General features: G+C 52.8%; 1 protein-coding gene across 1 annotated transcript; it reads right to left on the bottom strand.

Moving 5' to 3' along the window:
- Positions 1 to 1827: 1827 nt before the first annotated feature.
- On the bottom strand, positions 1828 to 25052 carry FOXN4 (forkhead box N4). Its single transcript, XM_060029407.1, has 9 exons — positions 24967 to 25052; positions 11004 to 11149; positions 7900 to 8024; positions 7693 to 7806; positions 7258 to 7385; positions 6530 to 6626; positions 5418 to 5625; positions 3148 to 3540; positions 1828 to 2087 (listed from the first exon to the last, which is right to left on the bottom strand). Exons 1-9 carry the CDS (start codon positions 25050 to 25052, stop codon positions 1828 to 1830), a joined length of 1557 nt encoding a protein of 518 aa, XP_059885390.1.

The raw sequence follows: 25052 nt of genomic DNA, 5'->3' as shown, positions 1-25052 counted from the left end.
CAGAGCCTGGCACCATGGGATGGTGACCGGCGGCCGGGCTAATTTTACCGATAACGACAAAGTCCTCCCAGTGTCTGGCACAATGGGAACCTGGCATCAGAAGACCTGGGCTCAGTGTTCCCTCTCTGGGCCTCGGTTTTCCCATCTGTAAGGGGGGTATCTCTGCTGTGAGGGGCGAGGGGCGCTGTTGTCCTTTACGCCTCCCTCCCCCGTCAACCCCACCCACCCACCCAAGCCACAGAGCTGTGTTCAGCCTTTATTGACAGAAGACGGTTCTCCACCACAATGGTACACAGTCCTGGCATCACCCGAACACGCGTCTTCCTTAATGACTCAGACATCTTCTCGGCGGGGGGCAGGTCACGTCACACAAAGCAGCTGAGCAGTGCCAGTCAGACGGGCAGCACTGAGCTGTGTGTAACAATGGTGATGCTTGGTGGAAAGTTCCAGAATTAGGAAGAAGTTAGAGATGGTCCTTTGAGACAGGCCTGAACACCAAGCCTCCCAGGTGGCTGTGGATGAATCAGAAAATTCTGGCTCTAGGGTTCAGGAACTCCCAGATGTTGGTCAGGACAGTGGTATAAGCTGCTGCCGTAGGCCGATCCCTGGTTACCTCCTCTGGTCCCAGCCCACTCACCTGGGTCCCCTCTAACCCGACTGTCTGCAGAACCTGCCACTTGGAAAGTCAGTAACTGGCAACAAGAGGCGGGAAAGAAACATAAAAAAGGTCACGGGGCAGTGAGACAGGCCAAAAAGTACCCATAAATACTCTGCATTGCGGCCTCGACAGCCCCACTCGCTACGTGGGTCAAGTTTTACCTGGTTCACAGTTTACTTTCTTTCCATCAGGGGTGTCTTCGATTCCAGTACAGAAAGCCCCCTGCCATTCCTCCCATTCCCATCCTGACTTGAAGCCCCCAGCGCTCAAAACTAGGGCGCCTCTCTTTTTAGGTACACGTGGCAAGAGATTCGAATCATGACTGAACGGTTAGAAAAATATCTGGTCTCTAATTTTAAAAAATAGGATGTTTCACAGTATCAAAAGTGCTTGCTTGTTCTAAAAAGCAGCCCAAGGCCGCAAAGAGCTGAAGAGCCAGTTGGAGACGTGGTGCGCGGGTAATTTAGGAGTTAGGATCGCTGGGCTGCCGGGAGGGACCGTAGAGTCTTGTGCCAGGGGCCACGGGCTGAGTTTGAAGAAGTGGCCTGGACGTGCTCCAATAAATATAAATAAATGTTCGCAGGGTCACAGTGCCCGGCATGGCCCAGGGATTCGCTCTGTGAAACCCTAACGGACTAAGGGAGAAGGGGGCCCGGAGGCCAGCGGGGCAGGTGCCTGGTTCAGAGTTCAAGTTGCTCCAGTCCAAGGGAAGTCGTACGGTCTGCCAGCCCCGCTCCCAGCCTCAGGGCCTGTCCGCTGGAGGCTAAGGCAGGTGTTTCGTCCTAGGAGAATAATAAATTAAAGGCCTTCCCCCTGGGGTGTTTGCATGGCACACCAATGCGTCCCAAGGCGGGCTGCAGGTTGTTTGGGAGCCAGACTGGGGAAGCAGTCTAGAGAGACCTTGTTCTCAGCTCGGCCAGGCCTCGGAGAAGCATCAAGAGTGGGGGAGGCGGGGATGCTTGTCCGCTCTCCTCTGTCCTCCTGACTTGGGGAGGCCCCAGAAACTTCCCGTGGAGGTCAGGGAGGAGAGCAGCTACTGCCCTGTCGGCCAGCAGTCCCAGCGACCGTTCAGAGGCCTGTGGGAGGGTGAGGGGCCTTTCTTGCAGGAACACCCGGCTCGGTGAGCATCCTTCCTGGGCCCAGGTTCTGGGGCAGGCGAGGCTGTGGGCTCAAAGCAGGGCTATAGGCTTGTTCCCCGGGGCTCCCAGGTACTGAGAGGAGGAGGTGACGGCTGGCGTGGCCGCACTGTCCGGGGTCGAGTAGGTGCTGTAGAGACCGGTCACCTGCAGGTCTGGGAAGGACTGGTCACTGCCGCCGGAGACGGGGGTCAGGCCCGAGGCCCCCAGCTCACAGCCCAGTGGGGAGTCTCCGAAGGCGCCCAGTGTGTCCAGGCTGAAGCCCTCATCCTTGATCTCCTCCCAGAGGTTCCCTTTCAAAGACAAGAGCGTTCATGTCAAACGGACCCGAGTTCGAAGGCCGTCTTAGGGCTGGGGCAGAGACCACGTGTGGTGTTTAAAGTCACGCGTCACAGGACAGCATGGAGGAGCCAGCGTTCCCGGCCCTTCCCTCTCCACTGGGCGTCCTTGGGAACGTCACTACCATCTCAGAGCCTTGGGCTCCTCGGGAGGGAATGAGATGATCAGAGAACCCACCGCCTAGGATTGAGAGGCTGAAACTAGGCGATGAGTGGGAAACGCTCGGCCCTCGTTAGGTGGTACCATCATGGCCAAAGCCAGGGGACAAAACCATGATTTTCCCAGCACGTTTTAACTGCACGGTAATCCAGGCGGAGAAGCAGGGCAGTTCAGACATACCCATTTCACAGCTATAACTGACTAACTTGCTAACTAACTAACCTGATACCTCGTCCAGTTCCCTCACTAGACACGCAACTCCTTGAGGGCAGAGGATTTCTCGGCCGTTGGCTGGCACACAGTAGGCGCACCAGTGTTAGCGAACAGATGACTTATGAGCCTTCACTGAAGCCTGAACTCCCCTTGCTCATTCATTCATTCGTTCCCCGTGGATTGAGGATGACCATGTGGGTCAGAGTGTGACCTGGCACGAGGTTGGCACATGCAGGTTGAAGCAGTTTCTGGTTGAAAGTTTGGGGTCAGAGAGGCCCGGGTTGAAATCCCAGCTCTGCCACTTACTAGCCGGGCGACCTCAGGCCAGTGACTTCACTCCTCTTGGCCTCAGTTTCCTCATCGGCAGAATGGGAATATGAAATGGCAGTGGCCTCCCAGGACTGTTGCAGGATGGTGCCTCTGAAGTGCTTGGCACAAGGCCTGGTATACCGCAAGTGCTAACTAAATGCTTGCTGGAATTTGCTAGGATCAGGTGGTTGGGAAGTGTTTTCTGAAGGGACGCGCTGTGGGGTAAATGCAGACCGCCCTCCTTTCCCTTGCCCTCCCTGACCTTTCGGGCTGCCCCTCCCCCGGGCTGCCCCTCCCCCCTCTGTGCCCCTCCCCCACTCCCTCCAGCCTCACCCTGCAGAGCGAAGTCCATGATGCTGGGGTCCAGGGCGTCCACCTCGGTGTTCATGTCGGTGCTGATGTTGATGAAGTCCACAGGTGCCCTTCCCACGGTGGGCTGGGGGAGGGGGCTGGGGCTCAGGTGCTGCAGGGCATGCAGGGGCGGGGTCTGGGCCGGGGCAGGAGAGTCTGGGGTGAGATGTGCCTGGGGCTGGACCTGGTGGTGCAGGGGAACCGACTGCAGGGACAGGGTCATCAGTGGCTGGGGTGGGAGCTGGGAGATGGCCAGGCAGCTGTGGGCCATGGCCACCGTGGTGGCATGGGTCAGCACGGGGGCCTCAGGCTCCCCTGGCTTGCCAGGGCGTCGGCAGCTTTCTGGCCTGTCCGAGATCAGCTTGTCCAGCTCCTCTGCAGGCAAGTGGGAGAGGTCACTCATCAGAAGCCACCCTACGGTTTCTGGGCCCCAGCCCAGGCCTGGATTCACATCCCAGTGATTTTAGCAAGCCTCCTGACTCTCTAGGCCTCAGCCGCTTCATCTATGAGATGGCATCACACGCTGTGCACAGGGTTGTGAAAGTGGAGTGAAATCACAGATTACATAGGGACTTTGAGGAGTGAGAGGAGTCTCAGATAACATGGGCTCCTCCCATGGGGACAGTGTTTTACAGGACAATCCTGTAACTCTAGGACTTCACTTAAACCTCATCACAGCCCTACGAGAGGGAGGTAAGGCAGAGGTTACAAATCCCACGAGATTGGGACAAAATTTATTAACATACAAGGGGTCCTAGCCACTCCCTGCTGCTAAAGAGACATGAAGCGTTGCTGTGGATTGAAACCCGGATCCTCCTTAATGCTCTTGGATAGAACAAGACGCAAATTACTCTTGAATTCTTTTTGGTTGTTGGCTTGTATCTCATTGACTACAACACAGTTTTGAGACTGGATCACTAGGGTCCCAGGATCTATTTGGGTTGCACGCATTTTAGAAACGAGGACACTTGGAATTTAGAAGGTGAAATGGCCTGCCCTAGCCGTCACCCCAAATATGTGTCAGGATGGGCCCTGGATCTCGAACCAGACCCCGGAGCTCTCAGCTGAGGGCCTAGTGGATCCTGCTATGGTCTTTCTCCCCATCTTACTGAATTGTTCATCTCTGAGCTAGACTCCCATCCCCCCGATACTCAAACCTCAAACACGATGACATTCACAGGGCCAGGCCAAATATTCCTAAGGCTGGGTGGCATTAGCCTCCCATGTCACTCTTTCCATTCATATGTCACTTGTATGTCCCCAGCTTCCATCTCTTAAGTAAAAAAAAAAAGCGGGTACAATATTTTCTTTCTAATCTAAAAGTAATTCACGAACAGGGTAGAAGATTTGGAAAATAGAGAAACGTGAAGAATATAAAAATTTTCAGTGGTCTCTCCATTCACAGTAAAGATTTTGGTATATTTCTTCCAGTCCGTGTGTGTGTGTGTGTGTGTGTGTGTATGTATATATATGTATACACAGACACACACACACACATAAACACAAATGGGTGTGGATATATTTTAGAATTTTAGAATGTGATCATGCTGTGTATATTGATTCATAACCTGCCTCTTTTCACTTATTGTATTGGGAGCATTTCTTTATATTCCCAAAATATTCTTATCTCTGATACTTGCACGGTATAACATTACATCTATTTAAATAATCCCCTATTGCAGGATGTCTAGATTGCTTTCAATTTTTTACTATCAGAAATCACTTCATGATGGATAACTTTGTTCCTAAACCTTTTGATCAAATCTTTGATGAGTAGAATAAGTGGACCAAATTGGAGGACCAAGTTTGCAAGGTTTCGCTACATTACTTTGCCCTGGAAAAGTTTCACAGCTTACGTTCCCAGCAATTGTACATGATGATGCTGATTTCTCCACATCCTAGCCCACACTGGGTATTATTGTTCTGTTACTTTGGGAATCTGTACTGATGTGGTAAGAAAGGTAAGGAAGCCGTGCTTTCCCATGGGTGTTTCGTTCGACATGTCTGTGGGAGAAACTGGGGTTGTTAGCGAGATTCTACAGCTGTTCACGTTTCTGACCAGACCCTTCAATGGACCAGCCACCACATAGGGATGGAGAGGAGACGGGTATTCAGGGGAGGGGAGGGGGGATGGTCACCAGGCGCCCCTGTCCCCGCCATGGTGACTGGGCTCGTTGTGGGATGGGCAGGATGCCGGGTGGGGATGTGTGTGTGTGTGTGTATGTGTGTGAGGCGGGGCACCCGGGCCTCACCGGGGTTGGCCATGCTCCGGTGGATGGCGGCCAGGTCCTTCCTCTTCCACTTGTGCATCTCCTCCTCCATCTTGTCGATGCGGGCCAGGTTCAAGGCCCACAGGCAGCCCTTCCGCGAGGAGCCACTCATCTTATTCTCCACCTTCTCAAAGCACTTGTTCAGGGACAGGTTGTGTCGCACTGAGTTCTTCCAGCCGTCGGGAGCCGTCTGTGGGGAGAAGTGGGCCTGTGGGAGACCCCTGCAGGGACGCCCCTCTGAACCCTCTCTCTCCTTGGGGATCTCAGACTCAGGGCTAGAGGGGCAGGGGGACGATGTCAGTGTCCAATGCTCAACCTCGAGTCAGGAAGACAAGAGAGAGCAGGGGGGCAAAGTGGCAAACGGGAGGGTCCATGCCCTGATGGTACATGGGTCAGCTGCACTTTAGCTCTGGGCAGTGGTTAAGACATGAGGACAAGGCCCAGGGCTGCCAGATCTCCCGCTCTTTCTCTCCCACTCAGGAAGCAAGCAAGATGATGCTAATATGTGGATAACTGGTCGAGTGCATTAAATGCTGATCATTTTTATAAATGCTCATACTTTATTGTTAGGTAACCAGATATTGCAATGCACCTCATACCTTATTCATTTTATTCTCTCTCTGTCTCTCTCTTACTAGTGGTCAACCAGGTGCCCGGAGCTGCCAGTGCCTTTACATGCAGATCCTTACTAACCTTGCCAGCTGGGTATCATTCTCCCCATCTTACAGAGGGGGAAACTGAGGCACGGAGGGGGAAACTGAGGCTCAGAGAGGCAAAGGTTCTCACCAAGTCTGTGTGTAGCATCATTATGTTTTACTGAATCTGTGCTGAATAACTAGGTTGGCCCTCTACCCTTTGCCCCTTGGGATGCCTGGTGAACTCCTCTTCATCCATCAGAACCCAACTCAAATGCCCCCTTCTCTTTCTGGATTTCTTGGCCCATGTCTGTGTGAGTGCACATTGCAGGTGTCTATGGACATAACTAGGGGACTAAAAGGGTGGTCCCGTTTGGCCCGGGGCCAATCCTGGGTTCTAGCAGTGCCAGGGAGAGGCCAGAGCTACTCCAACATCCCTACCCTGGCTGGGCCCCTCACCTTGAAGTAGGGGAAGTGCTCCTTCATGAAGCTGTAGATCTCGCTCACAGGCAGGCTGCCTGTCTTGCTGTTCTTCAGGGCCATGGCGATCAGACAGCTGGAGGCAAAATGTGGGGCAGGCCAGGCATGAAGTCATCTCAGGCTGACAGCCTAAGCCTCCTCTGCCAGGAAGCTGGCCCTGCTTAATCCTACTGGTTCCAGCCCCTACACATAGTGTTAGCTCTTGATACCTTTTCCTGGCCCTATGTCTTTCCCACCCGCTGACCTTGACCCTGAGCTCAGCCATTGGTACCGATTTGAGAAACCTTGTCTTTTCTTCCTCCTTTCTATCCATTTCCCATAACTAATGGGCCTTTAGACTTTCACTGGGCTGCTTACCCCCCTCCCCAAAATCTTGTGAGGTACATAATACTATTATTTGATGACTTTTTACATCAGAGGGAACTGAAGCTCAGAGAGGCCAAGCCACTTCCCCAAGACCACACAGCTTGTGAGTGACAGAGTGGAGTGCTGGGCTCTGTGTCTGGGGTGGGTTCTCAACCCTGGGGGTTGACTGACCACATGACGGTCCTTCCTACGAACGAGTCCCACCTGGGGGTCCCCCACTCCCCGAAACCTCCCCCTTGGAAGCCTGGGCCACCACACCCAGCTGTCTGAGGTGCCCTCAAGGCAGCCCTCACCCCTCTCCTCCCTGAGGTCCCCACAGCCCCAGCCCCCCTGGACCTCACCTGTATGAATAGATGGGCTTGGGGTAGTGTTTGGGGTGCAGTTCCTGAGATGAATGCACAGCCATGCGGGGCTGGGGGTAGGGAGGCCGTGCCCCAAACGGGGAACCATACAGGCCCACAGGAGCGCACTTCCCACGGGTGGGGACGGGGAAGAGTGGCAGAGAGAGAGACGGTGAGAGAGAGCATCAGTCACTCACGATGACCCCGCCCCACCCCACCTCAGAGAGCCAGATGCAGGGTTTACACCCCCAGCAGACCATCTTGTCTCCGCCCACCGCAGGGTTTTCGGGGGAGCCGAATGGACAACCCCATGACATGGTGAAGCATGTTATTCTCATGTTCCATGTAGGTAAACTGAGGCTCAGAACAGTCCCTCGCCAGTCCAAGTGAGGAGTGTCTGCCTCTGAGTCCAGGGCCCCTCCAAGCCCCCGGTACCTGCTGGACGCCCGGGGGTAGCGGGAACTGTGGTTGGGAGGTGGGAGAGTACAGCTGTGGCGGGTCCTGCAGGCTGGATGCGGGCTGGCCCCCCACAGGGAACTGGTTCATTTGCTGGGGCCGGGAGAGAAGGAGACGGAGGGTCAAGGGGCACTCCAGCCCTGTCGGACACCCCCCTCCCTCCCTGACCCCTGTGGTGGCACTTACGCTGGCTCCTTGGTTGGTCAGGTGACCCAGACCCAGCATGCCTTGGGGGGCCATGCCAGCTGGGCCATGGAGCAGGGCACCTGGGGCGGCTCCCACGTGCAGGTCAGCTGCCCTGGCCAAGGCACCTGGATGAAGGAAGCACAGAGATGCCCAGGCTGGGGGAATGGTGGCTGCGGGCAGGGACAGCTCAGTCCCTGGGCACCTGCAGAGAATGGAGCCATCCCCCACCCTTGGGGCCCGGCATATAGTAGGTACTTGACAAATTACTCCTCTGGGTATAGTGGGGGAGAGTGGGTTCCTACCAGCTGCCGGCCCCTATCTGCTCTTCTGCCAAGCGTTAGCTCAGGGATAGCAGATGTACCCCCTTCTCCTGTGCTGGGCCTGTGACAGACATTGCATCTGTCACGGATTCTCACTGCACCAGCCTGCCTTTAGGTAGCCACCTCCAATCCAGCAAAGCTGATGTACAAGGTGGTCCTGCCTTGGGGCCTTCAGCTCTCCTCTGAGTTCTGGCTGCCACCTGGGCTCATCCTTTGTGCTTTGGTCTGTCTGCCTTGTCCTTCTGTCTGACCAGATCCTTAGCTCCCTGAGAGCCAGGACCTTATTTTATGTGACTCAGTGCTCCAAACACCTGGCATAGTGACAGGCACGCAGGAGGTGTGCAGTGATGGAAGGGGCTTTCTTATTTCACAGTCCACATCTACGGAACATCTACTGTGTGCAAGGCACTTTCTGCATCGAGTCCTCACAGCACCCTATGAGGCCAGTTTTATTATCTTTTCATTGCAGATGAGGAAGGAGGTTCAGAGGGGAAGGCACCCACCCAAGGTCACACAGCTGTCCCTTGGGGTTCTAGATCAGGGATTGACAAACTATTGGCCACTAGGCCAAATTGGCCCACAGCATTTTTTTTTTAATTAATTTACTTATTTCTGGCTGTGTTGGGTCTTCGTTGCTGCGCATGGGCTTTCTCTAGTTGTGGCGAGCGGGGACTACTCTTCGTTGTGGTGCACGGGCTTCTCATTGTGGTGGCTTCTCTTGTTGCGGAGCATGGGCTCTAGGCACACGGACTTCAGTAGTTGTGGCACGCAGGCTCAGTAGTTGTGGCTCATGGGCTCTAGAGCACAGGCTCAGTAGTTGTGGTGCATGGGCTTAGTTGCTCCACGGCATGTGGGATCTTCCTGGACCAGGGCTCGAACCAGTGTCCCTTGCATTGGCAGGCGGCTTCTTAACCACTGCGCCACCAGGGAAGCCCCACAGCATGTTTTTTTATATAAAGTTTTATTGGCACACTACACCCATTCACTTACATATTGTGTATGGCTGGTTTTGCACATCGGTGACAAAGTTGGAAAGTTTCAACAGAGACCATCTGGGTTACAGGGTCTAAAATATTTACTGGCCCTTTATAGAAAGTTTGCTGACCCCTGCTACTTGGCCAAGAACAATTTGTCCAATGAAAGACATACTCCTGGGGACTTCCCTGGCAGTCCAGTGGTTAGGACTGTGCCTCCACTGCAGGGGGAGTGGGTTCGATCCCTGGTCGGGGAACTAAGATTCCCACATGCCACACGCAGCACAGAGAAAGGAAGGAAGGAAGGAAAGGAAGAAAGAAAGAAAGACTGACTCCTAGGCATTAATTTTTCAACTACGGGTACTTTTAATGTACTGTGGTGATTTTCTTTTTCTGGCTTAAAATTACCACGGCATATTTATTTTTAAATACCAAAAGCCTCTCTCTGGTCCATTTTTTGAGTTTCTTTTGATCACTGACAGGCATTCAATTCAGATGTAACCACTTGGTCTGCTGGAGAGAAAATTACACTTATCTAAAAATCTGATTCCATTAATTTTAGCACAGAAATACAGAAGTCTGTGAGAACAATATATTCCTGCTTGTAGCATCTGTGTTTTATTTTAAGAATATAGCTTTATAAAATATAGGAACTTGAGAACCACTCATAAGAGGACAGAAGCAAACCCAGTGTTTGTGTACAGTTAATCCTCCGTCTTGGGGAAGGAAGGCTGCCTAGTGCATGCACTGCAGTGATTGTTTTTGTTGACTGTTTTTCTTTGACACTTTCTTTGTCTCTAAACATTTAATCCACTTGCTTTGACTGCAACTAGCTGCCATTTACTGAGCACCTACTGTGTGCCAGGTCCTGAGCTCAGCACTTTCTTGGAAGAAGTCAAAGTACTTAAAAAAAAATTTTTTTTATGATCATTTTTTTAAATTGCAGCGTAGGGACGTCCCTGGTGGCACAGTGGATAAGACTCTGCGCTCCCAATGCAGGGGGCCCATGTTCGATCCCTGGTCAGGGAACTAGATCCCACATGCATGCCGCAACTAAGAGCTCACGGGCCACAACTAAGGAGCCCGCCTGCCACCACTAAGACCCAGTGCAACCAAAAAAAAAAATTGCAGCGTAGTTAATTTACAACGTTGTGTTACTTTCAGGTGTACAGCAAAGCGATTCATATCTATATGTCCTTTTTCATATTCTTTTCCTTTATAGGTTATACAAAATATTGAGTATAGATCCCTGTGCTATACAGTAGGTCCTTGTTGTTTATTTTATATATAATCAATGATAGTGTGTATATGTTAATCCCAAACTCCTAATTTATCTCTCCTCCCCCTCAAAGTACTTCTTTACTTTTTAGAGGTAAATGAAATAAACTTTTGTAAAGCGTCAGACAGCAAATACTTTAGGTTCTGCCAGCCATGTCATCTGCCTTCTTTGTTTTTTAATAACCCTTGAAAAATGTAAAAGCAATCTTAACACAAAGGCCACAGGCCACAGGCTGCACTTGGTTCTGGAGACCATCGTTTGCTGACTGCTCTAGGTGTTCAAGATGGACAGGGGTAAGGGAAGGTCTGTCTTTATTTGTTGCTGAAAACTTAGCTCACATAGCGCCTGGCACACAGTGATGACGATGAACAAACCACATCCCCCTGGGGAAGGTAGAGTTAGTCCCATTTTACAGAGGAAGAAACAGAGGCCCAGAGAGAGAGAGGGTGACCTGGCCACGGCCACACAGTGGTGGATGGCAGTGCTGGGCATCGCCCCTCCCCCGCCACCCCACCCCGCCCCCGCGCCTACCTGGGTGCGCGTGTGGCGCACTGGGGCCACCCAGGTCCACACGGCCACTCGTCACCTGCTGCAGCCTCGGCACGTCCACGGCCGTGAGCCACGACAGTGATTGCAGGTCCCCAGGAAGGTCATCATTGCTGGTGGCGGCCAGGAGCCTGCGGGGAGGGGCAGGAGCTCGGGCAGGGGTGGGGAGCTCAGGCCAGCTCTTGGGGCGCTCGCCTACCTCTGGAATCACCCCCTTTAGCCTCTCACCTCCCCCAAGCCACCCTAATCCTCCAATCTACCCACTCCCAGAGATCCCCCTTTGGCAGCCAGATCGCACACCCTCAAATCTTCCCTTCCTTTATTCACTTAACACGTCTTACTCAGTCCCTACCCCCAAGTAATAAGCACTAATGTCTGTTGAGCACTTACTATGTGCCAGGTACTGAATCACGTCCTTCACAGGTATTAACCCACGGAACACCCCAGTCACCTGATGAGGCAGGTGCTATTATTATTCTCATTTCACAGATGGGGAAACTGAGGCTCAGGGCACTGAGTCACTTGCCCAAGGCCACACGGAACAGGAAGGGGTGGGGCTGGGAGCCCAGCCTGAACTCTTCACCGTGACCCCAGGCAGCCCCTGGAGGTTCCAGTTAGGACCCACACCCACCAACCCTCAACTGATTCACAAGCAAAAGCATAGCTTTCTATGGAAAGAAAAAGTCTGCCCATCGAGGACAGCAGGCAGGTACCCCAATTTGGGGTAACCATGGCTCCCCGGTGCCCTTGAAGTCATGCTCACCCCACAGCTCCAGGGCCCTGGGCCTCACAGCAGCATCCTGCCCGTGTTATAATGTGGCTGCAAACCGGCCAGGAGCCCACGCCACACCCAGCACACCTGAGGCCCCGCAGGCCAGGCGCCTTCTGGTCTGTTGCCCAGAGGCCCATAGTCCAAATTCTAAACTCCAGGTTTCAAAACTAGGTGTCCTGGGGCCTCAGAGAGAGAGAGAGAGGGACGCAGCCTGTGGTTTTCTCATGCACGTGACCGTGGACCCAGCTGGGGCATCAGTCTCCACCCGCTCCTGCCATCTGCATGGCTGCCTCAGGCCTGTGTTCTCTCTCCTTCCCTCACTCTGTCTCTCTTCCCCCCTCCTTCCCATCTCTCCTGCTCTCTCTTTCCTTGTGTTTTAGGGCCACAATTAGCGTTGCCATGGCACCCGCTGCTCGGTTGTAGCCGGGCCTGGGCCCTCAGCCCACCAAGCTGGCATCAGGTGACCACCCGGCTGCCCCGGTGATTGGCTGCCTCGTAGGAAAACAGGGCCTGGAAACGATTTGAAAACTCGGCTGGTCCGTGTCCGTAGCAGCAGTTGGCCCGGCTGCTGTCCCCTGGCGGCCCATTGTGTGACAAACGACTGTTGCCCCCATGGCACGTGGCTCCCATTGTACTGGGGTCTCCCTGCAATTGTTTTTACAGCCCCCCCGGCTGCCGCCCATTTGACCCACTCATAACTCATCTGGACAAGTGACAGCCACAGGCCAGGCCTGGGCGATGCCATCTGTCCCGTCAGGCCCGTGGAGACCATGGGGTGAGGCTGAGGGGCAGGGCTTGACGTGCCGCCCGCTGTAGCTGTCGGGGGAGCCTGGCCAGCCCCCACCCAGGCTCCTCCTCACCCCACGGCCAGCCGACCTCCCAGCATCTGGTGGTACGAGCTCCACTCCCGCTCAGTAACCTGCTATGGCTCCCCAGTGTCCTTGCTGCTCTACCTGGTGCTGGGGCCTCAGGGAGGAGTGGAAATGAGGCCCTGGTGGCAGGTTTCTCAAGAGGGGGGCCCATCAGAGCCCCCTGAATGGTGGGGGACTTGTAAACACACCAGGTTCCTGGGCATCACCACGGAGCAGGATCTCTGGCGGCAGGGTGAATCTGTTAGATTATGTGTTAGTTAAGAGCTTGGACTCTAGGCTCTACTCCTGATCTTCACTTACCTGTGTGCCCTTGGGCCACTGACTTAACCTCTCTGAGCCTCAGTTTTTGTTTTTTTTTAAATAATGTATATTTATTACTACAAAAGTAATATGCCACAATAACTAATGATTGTGAAAGCTGTGAACTACACAAAAACAATTATTAAGAATTTATAAATAACTATAAGTTTAATGCACAAGGAAATAGGTGGAGTATTAATACAAAGACTGAGAGACAGTGTTAATTGGGTAACCTTAGAAAGACCTTATATCCTTTTTGTTTCTTTTCTCTCATATCACTTTTTTTTTTCACACACATGCACTGTATTTTATTTTTACAAGAGATAAACTGACACCAAGCATTGTAAATGGATGACCACAGAGCCTCACTTTTTGATCTGTAAAGTGGGGCTAAAATAATCGTTCCTATCACATAGGGTATGCTCAGGATTAAACATAGAGTTGCATGAAAAGACCTGGAACCATGTCTGACTTTGCTGTCATTAATATCAATATTAATGTTAATGATAATATTAGCCAAGTCCTCAGGGGACTGGAAATATATCAAAGCTTTGGGCTCTGGGGTCACACAGACCTTCCCCTGCTGCAGCTACCACTAGCGGCTTCCACTTACTGAGCACTTCTTGTATGCCAGATGCTGGGCTGCATGATGTGCCCATTTTACAGATGGAGAAACTGAGGCCCCGAGCTCACAAATGCTCTGAGCTTATTTCCCCCAGAGTGAGAATCACATAATGTAACTGCTTAGCACACAGCTGCACGTGTGGTAGGGGCTGAGTTAATGGTGCTCTTCTGATCATTCTTTTCTTTTTTTCCTGCTGTTTGTAAGCCCTGTTGGGCCTCCCCTTCCCTCATAGCAGCAGCCCCAACACCCCATGGCCCCACCTCCATGCTAGGAAAGCCCTTTTGGCTCTTCCTCCCCCACCCAAACTGTGCCTATCCCTGGAGGCTCACTTCAAACTCTGTCTTCTGGCCTCTTAATGCCAGTCTCCTCAGACATCACCTGACCCCACCCCTCATTTTACCCGTGGGGAAACTGAGGCCGAGAGAAAGGAGGCAGTTTGCTTCCAATGTCATACTCCAGGAAACGACCAGGGCAGGGGCTCCTGGCTTCCCACGTGGCCCTTCCTAGCCCAGGAGTACCTTCTCCTCCGGGAAGTCTTTGCCACCCAGACCCCAAGCTCAGGGACCCCCTCTGCATCCTGACTGCTCCCTGGGCCAGTGAGTCCTGCCTTGCCATCCCTCTGCCCACATCCTGCCCCTTGGCTCGCTGAGGGCTGGCCCTGAGCCCCCCCATCACCCTGTATCCCAGGACACAGTGGCACTACTTAAATGCCTGCTTGGCCAGTTGAAACAGGCTGACCCCAGGCCACCAACCCAGAGAACTGCTTGACAGTGACTGTCACATCCAGCACTTTTAGCTGTCCTCTGCCCCCTTGAGTCCTTGAGACAGCCTCAGGACAAGGATAGGGAACAGACAGCCCCACTTTACAGATGGGGAAACTGAGGCCAGACTGGTGAAAGCAAAATTGTGACCAGGACTCGAATTCGGGTCTATCTGCTGACATCTTGGGCTGTACCTGCAGCACCACAGGCAGAGAACCTGATATCCTCTCAGGCAGATGCCCCACCCTGAGTCCTGGGCTCTCAGCTGGGGCTGTGTGAATGACCATCACCCAGGGGCTGGTTCAAATGCAGAGTCCAAGGTCCATCCCACACCCTGGAATCCCACCCTGGGGCTGTGGGGCCTGGGAAGCTGTGTTTTAGTGCCTCCCTAAGCTCTGGGGGGAGGGCAGCCCTGAGGGGGTGTGGCAGGGGCTTCGGCACAGCTCAGGCTCTGGTTGGATGGGTCTGGGTTCAAGTCCTTATGACCTGCCCCCCCCCCCCCCCCCGGTCTGTGAGACCTCAAACAAGTTACTTCCGGCCCCTGAGCCTCCATTTTCTCATCTGGAAAATGGGAGAGGAACAGACCACATCTCCCTGGGTTGTTGCAGGGATCAGATGAGCCAGTGTGTGTTCAACTTTTGGCACAGGCCTGGCCCCCATTCTCCCTTCTTGGGGGTTTGCTGCTCATTCTGGGGGTGGGCAGCCAGGTCCTGTTCCCCTGCTGCCTCAGGCATCCCAGGGTGGTCTGGTCCCCCCTCCAGTTCAGGCCAGAATGCCTGCTTCCACGTGTCTGGCCCAGCTGGCCCTGCTGGTCTCCTGAGATGGCTGTGGATGCCCCAGAGCTCTGTGATGGAGTCTGCGGGCCCCAAAGCCTGGCTTATGTCCTGCTGCCCCCTAGGCTCACCTGGCATCCAGGCACCTCTTCACTGTGTGTCACAGGAACCAGGAGGTGATGCTCTAGGGCCTAAATGGGAGTGTCCCATACCCACTGCCGGCCCGGGGCCTTGACCATCTCTGTCTCCTCTCCCACCCTCCTGTGCCCTTGCAAAGAGGCACAAAGCCCCCTCTCCACGGTGGCATGTAAAGGTCCCCCAAACCTCTCCCTTACCAATGCCTAGAATCCCCTCGTTCAAGGTGTCCCCGTGTGCCCCATTCCTGCCCTCTCCTAGCACTTCATTTTAAGTGGCATAAACCATGGGATCCTTGGCAGTTGTGACAAGAGAAAGACTTCTTGGTTCAGGAGCCACCATGGCTTCTGAGCCATAGCCCTTGGAAAGGCACTTAATCCCTAGCCTCAGTTTTCCCACCTATAAAATGGGCACAAATGATAATATGAGCTGTAATATCTTATACCCTTCCTGAGACCGGCTTGCTGGTGTGGAGGCCAAGTGGCTTGTGAACCATCCTGTCATCTGCGAGGGTTTGGGATTATTCCCTGGAGTGTGTGTGTGTGTGTGTGTGTGTGTGTGTGTGTGTGTGTGTGAGAGAGAGAGAGAGAGAGAGAGAGAGAGAGAGAGAGAGAGAGGGAGAGACAGAGACAGAGACAGAGACACCCTGTGTCAGTCTCCTGAGTGGGTTTCTCATCTGCTGGAAAATGATGGGATATTTGCAATGCAAAGGAAGAGGCAAACCTAGCCCCATCGCCCTGGGATCTCCCAAGACCTGTCCTACTCACTCTCTGCATCTCTGGGTGAGGAGGAGAGCCAGCCCCAGGTCACCATGTCGCTGATGCCTCCCCACCCAGGGTCACCTCCAGAGGAAGCTACAAGGAGAACAAAACTATGAAACTTCAGAGACACAGCTCCTTCCATCTGTTCCCTCCGCTCTCCCCACCGCGCCCCCGCTGCTATCTCACCCCCGTCCCTCTGTTCTGACTCTCGCCCACTCTTTCCTTGCTGGTATCTCTGTGTTTGTCTCTGTGTATGTCTCTCTGTCTCTCTCTCTCTGTCATTGTGTCAATGGTGCCCAGTGATGAAGTCCTGGCCCCACTTGTCCTGCCTGGTGACATCAGACCTGCTTCCAAACCTTCCTGAGCCTCGGTTTCCTCCTCTGCAGAGTGGGGTAACAATGACAGAGGCAAAGCGCTCACAAGAGGCTCTTAGCAAACGTCCATCCTCTTCTCCTGTCCCATCTCTCTCTGATGCGGCATCCAGGGCCCCCAGATCTCTTGCAGACCCGTCTCCGTCCCACACACTCATTCACCCATCATTCCTGTGTCCCCAGTGTCAGCACTATTTAAAGACACTGAGCCAGGCTTTCAGGGGATGAAAGCAGTTAACCCATGCTCCCGCGCCCAGGTAATTCCCACACGCCCAGTGCTGGGGAGCCATGGCCCCCGCCACACCCTTCTGCCAGCTCAGGTGACCCCATGCTCTGACACGGGTGTAGTGTGTGACGGGCCCTGGGCCCCAGGGTACCAAATGTTCCCACCTCCTCCAGCACCCTCCATTGTGCCTGCGTATCTTCTCTTCTTTCACAAAGGATGCCTTCCCTTCTCCTTCTCTGGACCTGTCATCATCCCCTCACTTGAGCCCCCATTTCTCTGAGCTCCAGGGAGCCCCTTAGTGGGCCACAAGCTTCCACCTTCTGAACCTGGCTGATGTCCCCAGGGAGGACAGGGGCTGCACTCCCAGATCTTGGGGGGTCCCAGATCTGGCAAAGAGGAGGCCGGGACAGGGGCCAAGTTCGCTGCTGGGTGCTGATGGTAAAGCAGGACCCTTGCACCCTGGCAGGGGCCACACACCCAGAGCCCATCACAGGGCCGGGCATACAGTGGGTGCTTAATAATTGCTCAAAGATTGGACAAGTGAGCAAACAGATCCGGCTGTCTAGATGTCCCACCCCCACTGCCCCCGGGGCCCAGGCGGGGGTGAAAGACTCAGTGTAATTTTATTTAATTTTACAGTTAAATGAAATTGAATCTTATTACAGCCTGTGGACACAGGTTGGGGTGAGTGAGCCCCCGGGGTGCACCTTGTCCCTAATGGAAGTGACTGATCTCACGTCATCCTCAAGAGAGCCTGATCAGGGAGGTATGTTACCATTACTACCTTCCCATTTGCCAGGTAGGGACCCTGAGGCCCAGGAGAAACAGGCCTGTCTAGGGTCCCCCAGCCAGAGCCTGGGTTGAATACAGCCCCACCGTCCTCTCTCTCTGCCCTACAAGGAACAGTTGAAGAAATGTGCTCTGTGAGTTCTAGAAAATCCAGGCACTGTGCTGCCTGACAGGGAGCCACAGGTGGTTATTTAAATTTAAACTCACTAAAATTAAATAAAATGATAGATGCAGTTTCTTCGTCACGCCAGTCACATTTCGAGTGCTTGGTGCCCATACGTGGCCAATGGCTTCCATAGTGGACCGGGCAAATGTGGCACATTCCCATCATCGCAAAGCATCCTACTAGGCGGCAGCCTTCTGGAACATTCTTCAATCTTGGTGGAACAGTCTGTGGTGTTTCTACCTTGCCTTAAGACAACTGGACATTTGATTTGGATTTGGACATTTAATAAAACATTTGAGTTTTATTAGATGTGGGTGTAAAAGGGTCCTCCACCCCACCCACCCACCAGTGAGGAAGTTATGGGGAAGGGCTCTGTAAAAACTGGAGCTGCATAGAAGGCAACTCATGAAGTAGTGAGCTCTCCATCCTGGGAGCATGCAAGTAGGAGCCAAGGGATGGCCTGTCAGGCCCCTGTTGGATGAAAGATGAGCCTTAAGCAACCTCCAAGGTTCCTTTTGATACAAAGACCCTGTAACTCAGGGGAGCAGTCTGCAGCTAAATCCCTGGTTGCATTTGCAAAGTTCTAACATCTTGGGCAAAAGCCCCTTTCCCTCTCCAGGCCTCAGTTTCCCCATCTATAAAGCATTACTGGCAGAGTAGAAGTTCCCACAGGGTCCCACTGGTCCTAGGGCTCTAGGAAGGCAGAGTAGCACCCCAAGGTTAGGAGTGGGTGTGAACCCCAAGACAGGTGGGCCCGGGCCTGACCTCTTCCTGGCTGTATGACCATCACCTGCCCTGGGCCTCAGTTTCCCTGCATATAAAATGGGAATAATAATAATAATAGCACCTACCCTAAGGGGGCTGTTGAGAACACATTAAGAGTCCATTTAAGCATCATATCAGATGAAGCATCTGATTTCAGTTTAACCTGAAAAAGCAGGTTAAGCTATTACCTCAAGGGTTCCAAAGGGGACCCCTGGCCATGCATCCTTCTCAAACCAAGTGGAGGATTTGTCACCAGCAGGGGATCCTCATTAGTGAATAGAAAGCTTTGGGGGCAAAAAGAAAAGAAAAAGACCTAGGTAGCACTCCAGAGTCCCCTTCTGAATAAAAGGGTTCACTCGCAGCTCCCCGCCCATACAGGAGGCGTTTCATTTCAAAGCTCGGCCACATCCATCTTCTCCTGATTAAAATACACACACACACATACACACACACGCACGCGCACACACACACACGCACACACACACGCACGCACACACGCGCGCACACACACCCAGAGGGCATCATCATCCCCTTTCACAGATAGGAAAGGTGAGGCCAAGCCAGGTGAACTCGCCTCAGCAGCCTCTTGGCAGTGGCCCCAGGTACTGGCCTCAACACCTCCAGCCTGACCCTCCCCAGGCCTCAGTTTCCCCATCTGGAACACAAGGGGGTTGAACCCCTTCCATCTCCATGGGGCGGCCACTGGGACACACCACCTACAGGGCCACGTGGGGTGGAAGACTGTAGAGGTGGGCAGCCCACCTCTGCCGGGAAGTGAAATGCTGAAGGGTACAGTCCCCTTCTGAGGGGGTTGCGGCATGGAGGGTCTGAGAGGTGGCAGACCCTGGTTAGGAGCCAGGTGGTACCCCGGGAAAGTCGACATCAGAGTGATAACCCTTTCTTGTCAGTGCAATAATGGGGCTGCCATTTCTCAAGTGCTTCCTCCATGCTTATCACTTTACCTGTGTTTCCTGTAATGAGTTTTGCTCTAAAGGTTCTGGGCTTATCAGAAGGCCCAGGCCTGCCCTCTGTAATGCTACATTCTGAGCCCATCTCAGCTAGAAAGCCTGGGCCCTGGCTCCCGTGTTTCTCTTTTTGCAGCATTTCAGTGTAGTTGGTTACGAGGGTAGGTTCTGGGGTCCACCAGGCCTGGCTTTGAATCCCACTCAGTCACTTAGTAGTTGTGAGATTTGTCTGCAGTCATCTGCTTCTCTGAGCCTCAGTTTGCTCATCTGTAAAATGGGAGGGCTAACGCCTGCACACATCTCATTGGTGGCTGTAAGGACTGAATGAGATAGTTCAGGTAGGGCGCCCAGCCCATCAATGTGTATTGCGTGCTAGTGGTTCAGATTAGTGTCAACATCCTCCGAAGAGTATGGATTCAGCGTAAAGTGGGCTCCGTGGAGAGGTCAACGTGCAGAGTACCCGACACTCAGGAAGCACCAGCTTCATTCCACAAATTTTGCCTGAACTCCTACCTGCCAGGCCCTGTTCTGGCAGACAGACACAGTTCCCTCTCTCCAAGGAGAGAACTTTCTAATTGACCTAGGGATTCAAAGAAGGGGGAGTCTGCCCCGTGGCATGCCCACCTTCCTGCCAGCCCTCTTAGGTCTGCATCTCCCTTGTCTCCTGACGGCCTGTGGGATGGCTATTTGTCATGCCCATTTCGTAGGGATGGCTGAGGCCCAGAGAGAGGAAGGGATACCCCTCAGCCACACAGCATGTCAGCAAAGGAGCTGGGACTTAAACCACCCACCCTGGAGCCTCTTCACTCGATGTTCTGCCAGTATGGCTGAAACAAATCAAGACGTAAGCAGGAAGGGCAAACCATTATCACGTTATTTTTAGAAGGATCAGGCTGCAGGGTGCCTCCATGGTGATGGGGCCAGTGGTCAGGGGACTCTGTGGTAGCCTTGGGCAAAGTGAGATACAACTGGAGTCCATGGCTGCCATTCTGCACTGGCCAGGGGACCAAGCTGATAACATTAATTAACAATATCCTTAATTGATCAGCCGTGTTAGCTAATCCCATGGAGGGATGGAAGATGAGCCGGGAGAGTAGGGCACTGGATGGGGTGAGCCCAGGGGGGGCCTGGATTCCAGTCCTGGCTCCACTCCTAATGGGGGTCCTTGTGCAAGTGACTCAATGCCTTCGAACCTCAGTTTTCTCAGGTGTAGAATAGAGGTGATCAAAGGGCCTGGCCTGCTTCCTGGTTCAGGGTAGGTAAATCACTGCAGGACGTGGTACAGTATGTGGCTCGAGTGCTAGGCAAGTGTTTGTGGAATGGATGGATTTCATACCCAGAATTCAGAGCAACCTTTCAAAAGGGACATTAGAACTAGAACTTGTCACTGTCCTTAAAATCCATCGGGGTAGTAAGAGTCGAGCTCCTTGCCATGATCTGGTCCTTGGCCATTTCCTTCCTTCTCCCCTTTCCTCTAGCAAACCTGTCCATCTTTCAGTTCCCCAAACATTCTATGTTCTCTTTGCACATGCTGTTCCCTCTGTCCGGAATGCTGTTCCATGCACTCATTCACAGCTGGCTCTTTCTCATGTTTCTGGCCATAGCCTAAAATTTCCCTCCTCTGAGAGGTCCTCCCTGGTCACCCCCACCCCTGGTGGTCTTGTGTCTGCAGAACATTTAGCATTTTGCCATGAGGTATATTCATTTATACATGTTTCTAGTCTTTCCACTCTAGGAGGGCAAGGATGGAGAGGCTTTCTATTTTGTTCAGCACCCACCAAAGGGCCAGGCACCCTGTGGGCATTTATTCCATACGTGCTGGAGTAGGAAAGGGAAGAGGGATCCCCCCCAGTCCAGCCCAGTTCAGCTCCAACACATCTTATGTTCCCCAATCTCTATCCATTTCCTGCCCAGCTTAGACACCCCCTCCCCCAGGAAGCCCTCCCAGACCAGTCCAACATCTCCCAGTGTTTCCATCCACGGGAATGACTAGTGCCATCAGTATCTACCCATGGCATAGATTCCTGAGATCACTCATTAATTTTAACTCTCTTGTCTACTCCTGCCTTCTCAGGGCAGAGCCCACATTTAACCCTTTATTTCCTATCTTGGGAATTCTGAGTTGAGACAGCAATTGTGCAGTGGAAGGAACACCTGTTTGGGGTTCGAGTCCTATCTCAACCCCTTTGTAGCTGTGTGACCTTGGGCAAGTCACTTCACATCTCTGTGCCTCAGTTTTCCCATCTGTAAAATGGAATAAGAATTCCCACCGCAAAGGGAAATTGTGAGGATAAGATCAGATAACCTGTAAGAAAGGGCACCAGGCAGGTACTCAAACCACATTTCTTTCTTTTCTCCTCTGACCTTTCATGGCTACTAGGAGGGGTTTGCCAAGAAAATACTGTCTCTGCGGGAGTGGGGTGTCAGATCAGCATCCCTGCAGTACAGAGAGGCACGTCCGCTATGATTATAACCAGGAGGTTTTACCTGCCTTCTGGAGATATGGTTAGTAAGAAATTGTTACATCGTTAGCAACTGTTCTTGTTTACAATCCAACCTTTACACAAAAGGGATTAAACATTTCACGGAGCTGTTTATTTAGCGAACGTATCATTTGTAATATCTTTCCTAACCGTTTACAGGAAAAAGAAAATCTAATGCCATTTTAGCAAGCTTAGAAATTCCCAACTGGGCCAAGAGTGAGCGTAATGTGACATGATTGGATTAGGAATTTGGAAAAGAGACTCTTTCCTTTTTAGAACTTGGCTCAGGACTTGGTGTGCGTAGGCATGCTGTGTGCGTGTTTCTAGGGGTGGAAACACAAGACCCCAAAGGAGGACTGCACCCCACGAAGGCTACCCCTCTTTCCTTGTCCGAGGGTGGGCTAAGGAGCTATTCTGGCCACCCTGAACACCCTGAAGGGTGCAGGGTTGTAAAGATGCTCAGATGGTCACTGCTTCTGCCATATGGAGCCCCTCACCCACGGAGATTACAACCTATGGGTGGAGCCACTCTGGAATGGGGGTAAACCGTCCCCCACAGTCAATGCAGTGGGAGGCTTAAGAGGAAAGGCAGGTGGTGTCCGCCTGCCCTGGTCCACGGGACAGGACTTTGTCATCACTTGAGAGTGAAACTTCCCTGAGTTTCCGTGGATGTGCTATTTCTCATGTGATATTTATCCATCCATCTCTCCATCCGATGCATATTTATAAAGTATCTACTGTGTGCCTGGCACTGTGGTTCACTGATGAGAAAACCACTGTCCAGAGAGGGAAAGGGTTTTGCCCAAAGTCACCTCCTTTATTAGAGGAGGGACTGAGGGTTTGGGGAATAAACACCCGGCACAAGGCTCTGTAATGATAACCACTGAGCCGCACGGCCCTGGGAGAAGCTGAAGTTCCGAGGAGCTAGCAGCCTGCCTCCTTTTGCAGCTCTGGGCCTCAGTTTTCCAATCTGTAAAAGGAGGTTGTTAGATCTGACCTCTAAAATAAGGAGTTAGCACACAGTAAGTGCTTAATAACTCTCATTATTTCCTAGTGCCTCTAAGAGTGGATTCCCTCCTAGTTTAGAGCCAAGGGGAAAGCAGCGAACCCACGTTGAGCACGAGCTGTTGTTAGCGGGATGCTGCTGCCCATTTGCTGTCTAGGCCGGGCCACTGACTCTCGACAGCTCCCTGGGGACAGGGCAGCTGCCTCCAGCTGCTACGCCCCCCACCCTCCCTGCACACAGCCATTGAGGCTTAACGGCCAAACTCAGCCCCTGGGGATGGAGGGGCAGGCAGCTGCATGGAGGGCTGCAAGGGGGCTGGAACCAGGCTGCACTAGCAGCCTGAGTGGTCCTCAGAGTCATTCTCTGGAGATGTGGGAGGGGGAATGAGAAGCCCATAAACTTCTCCTGGGCTATTATTCAGGGAGAAAAATGGGAGTGGTTGGAAGGGGTGGGGGAGTCTCTGTATAATCATAAAATCTCCCCTCCATGAGAAAGCACTCTACCCCAGGCCTGGCTGAACACCATTTCTAGATGGAAGCACAGGATCCTCCCAGTGACCCACGAATTGGGCTCTTTCATTGCTCCATTTCCCAGATGAAGAAACTGAGGCACAGAGAGGGGCAGTGACTTGTCCAGGGTCACACAGCTGTGAGGTGGTGGAGAAACTTGCTCTGTTCCAACCCCATGCGCTCTTCACCAGTGGGGCATGGGGGGGGGGCGGTGGTCATGGTACCCTCTGGGTGGGACAGCCTAGGGTTCGAGTCCCCACTGTCCCCGTAACTACCTGCATCATCTTGTAATGTCACTTAATCTGGCTGAGCCTTGATTTCCTCATCTGCCAAATGGGCACAAGAGTGCTACTCTCATAGGGTGGTTGTGGCACAGGGCAGGCAGGTACTAAAGGGTTAAGAAACCACCAGCTATTATTATTGTTGTTGTTGTTATTTTGTTATTCTGCCTTCTGTTTATGCTGTTTAACATAAGAAAACAGCCCTGAATCCATGTGGAAAGGAACAGCTGGACCCCCAGGATTTTTCCAAGATCATATAGTTGGCAAGTGATAGAGTTAAATTGTTATTTAATCTTTCTAACAAGTCTATGCAGTAGGTACTATTTCTGTCCCCATTTCATGGATGAGGAAACTGAGGCTCAGAGGTCCACACAACCAGAGAAGCTGGGATTCTAACTGACTCCAGAGCCAAGCTCCTAACCCTTAGGCTGTCCCCAGCCCACTTGCCATAATTTAAACCCTTTCAGCGCAGAAAGGAAGCCCATAGGTCTTTGGTTGTGCGACATTGGGAAAACCATTTCACTTTTCTGAGCCTCAGTTTCCTCACCTGTACAATGGGGGCTCATCTGAGCAGCCTCCCAAGCTGGGCATACAGTAGGTGCCCACACACTGCTGTGTGCCTGGCCCACATCTGGGGTCCCAGCCCCGCCCACAGCAGTCTCTCCGCAAATATTTGTTTGAATGTGTGGCCTCATTCGGGCCTCAGAAGGCAGCCTTCAGGCTCACAGCCTTCGGGAAGCAGCCACCCGCTAATTGGGGGCTTCGGTCTTCGCCAAAGGCACCGCTGGTGAGTTGCAATGGCTCCGGGAGGTCAGACAGCCGCTGGGGAAACAGGGCTGAGCTGACGTGACAGCCTGCTCTTCCCAGGCCAGCCCCTGTCCTGTCCCCACTCCACAATCTGGGCTGTGCCCCCTCTACCCATGGACACGGTACTTGCCTTGTGGGTGGGGCACTGGGAACCAGGGCAGCCCTTCAGTGGCTCAAGGGAGAGAGGCTGCGATACTTCCTTTTTCTCCTCCTCCCTCCCTTTGCTGGTGACCTTGGACAAGCCCTTTCTCCTTTCTTGGGGGGGCATTTCCTGGAGCCCTGTTAAGACCACTGGAGGAGAAGCAATAACTGCTATTGTCCTCTTAACATCTACCCAGTTGCCCAGCCTCTCACCCAGGAGGGGACAAAAAACTGCAGGCTTTCAGTGGTCCCATTGCCCCACGCCACAAGTCACACACCCTCAGAGAGACCACCTTCGAAACCAAAATCTTCCAGCTCTCCTGCAAAATCACAGAATTTAATGTAACCATAGTTCTTGGTCAATTTCACAAACTGTAACCAGCACATAAACACTTTAAACAATTCAAAAAGCTATCATTTGTTATTGTTGAAGCCCTCACCTGTATTCCTGTGGAGAGGGGTGGTGATTTTGCCCTGAGTTTCGAATAATTCCTGACATCATGGGTGAGATGTCACTTTCTATCAT

Source organism: Delphinus delphis, chromosome 13 (assembly GCF_949987515.2).
Source record: "Delphinus delphis chromosome 13, mDelDel1.2, whole genome shotgun sequence".
In the NCBI taxonomy this organism is placed as follows: domain Eukaryota; kingdom Metazoa; phylum Chordata; class Mammalia; order Artiodactyla; family Delphinidae; genus Delphinus; species Delphinus delphis.
Note: the sequence above shows the minus strand (reverse complement) of the source record. Positions and strands in the feature narration are given on the sequence as shown.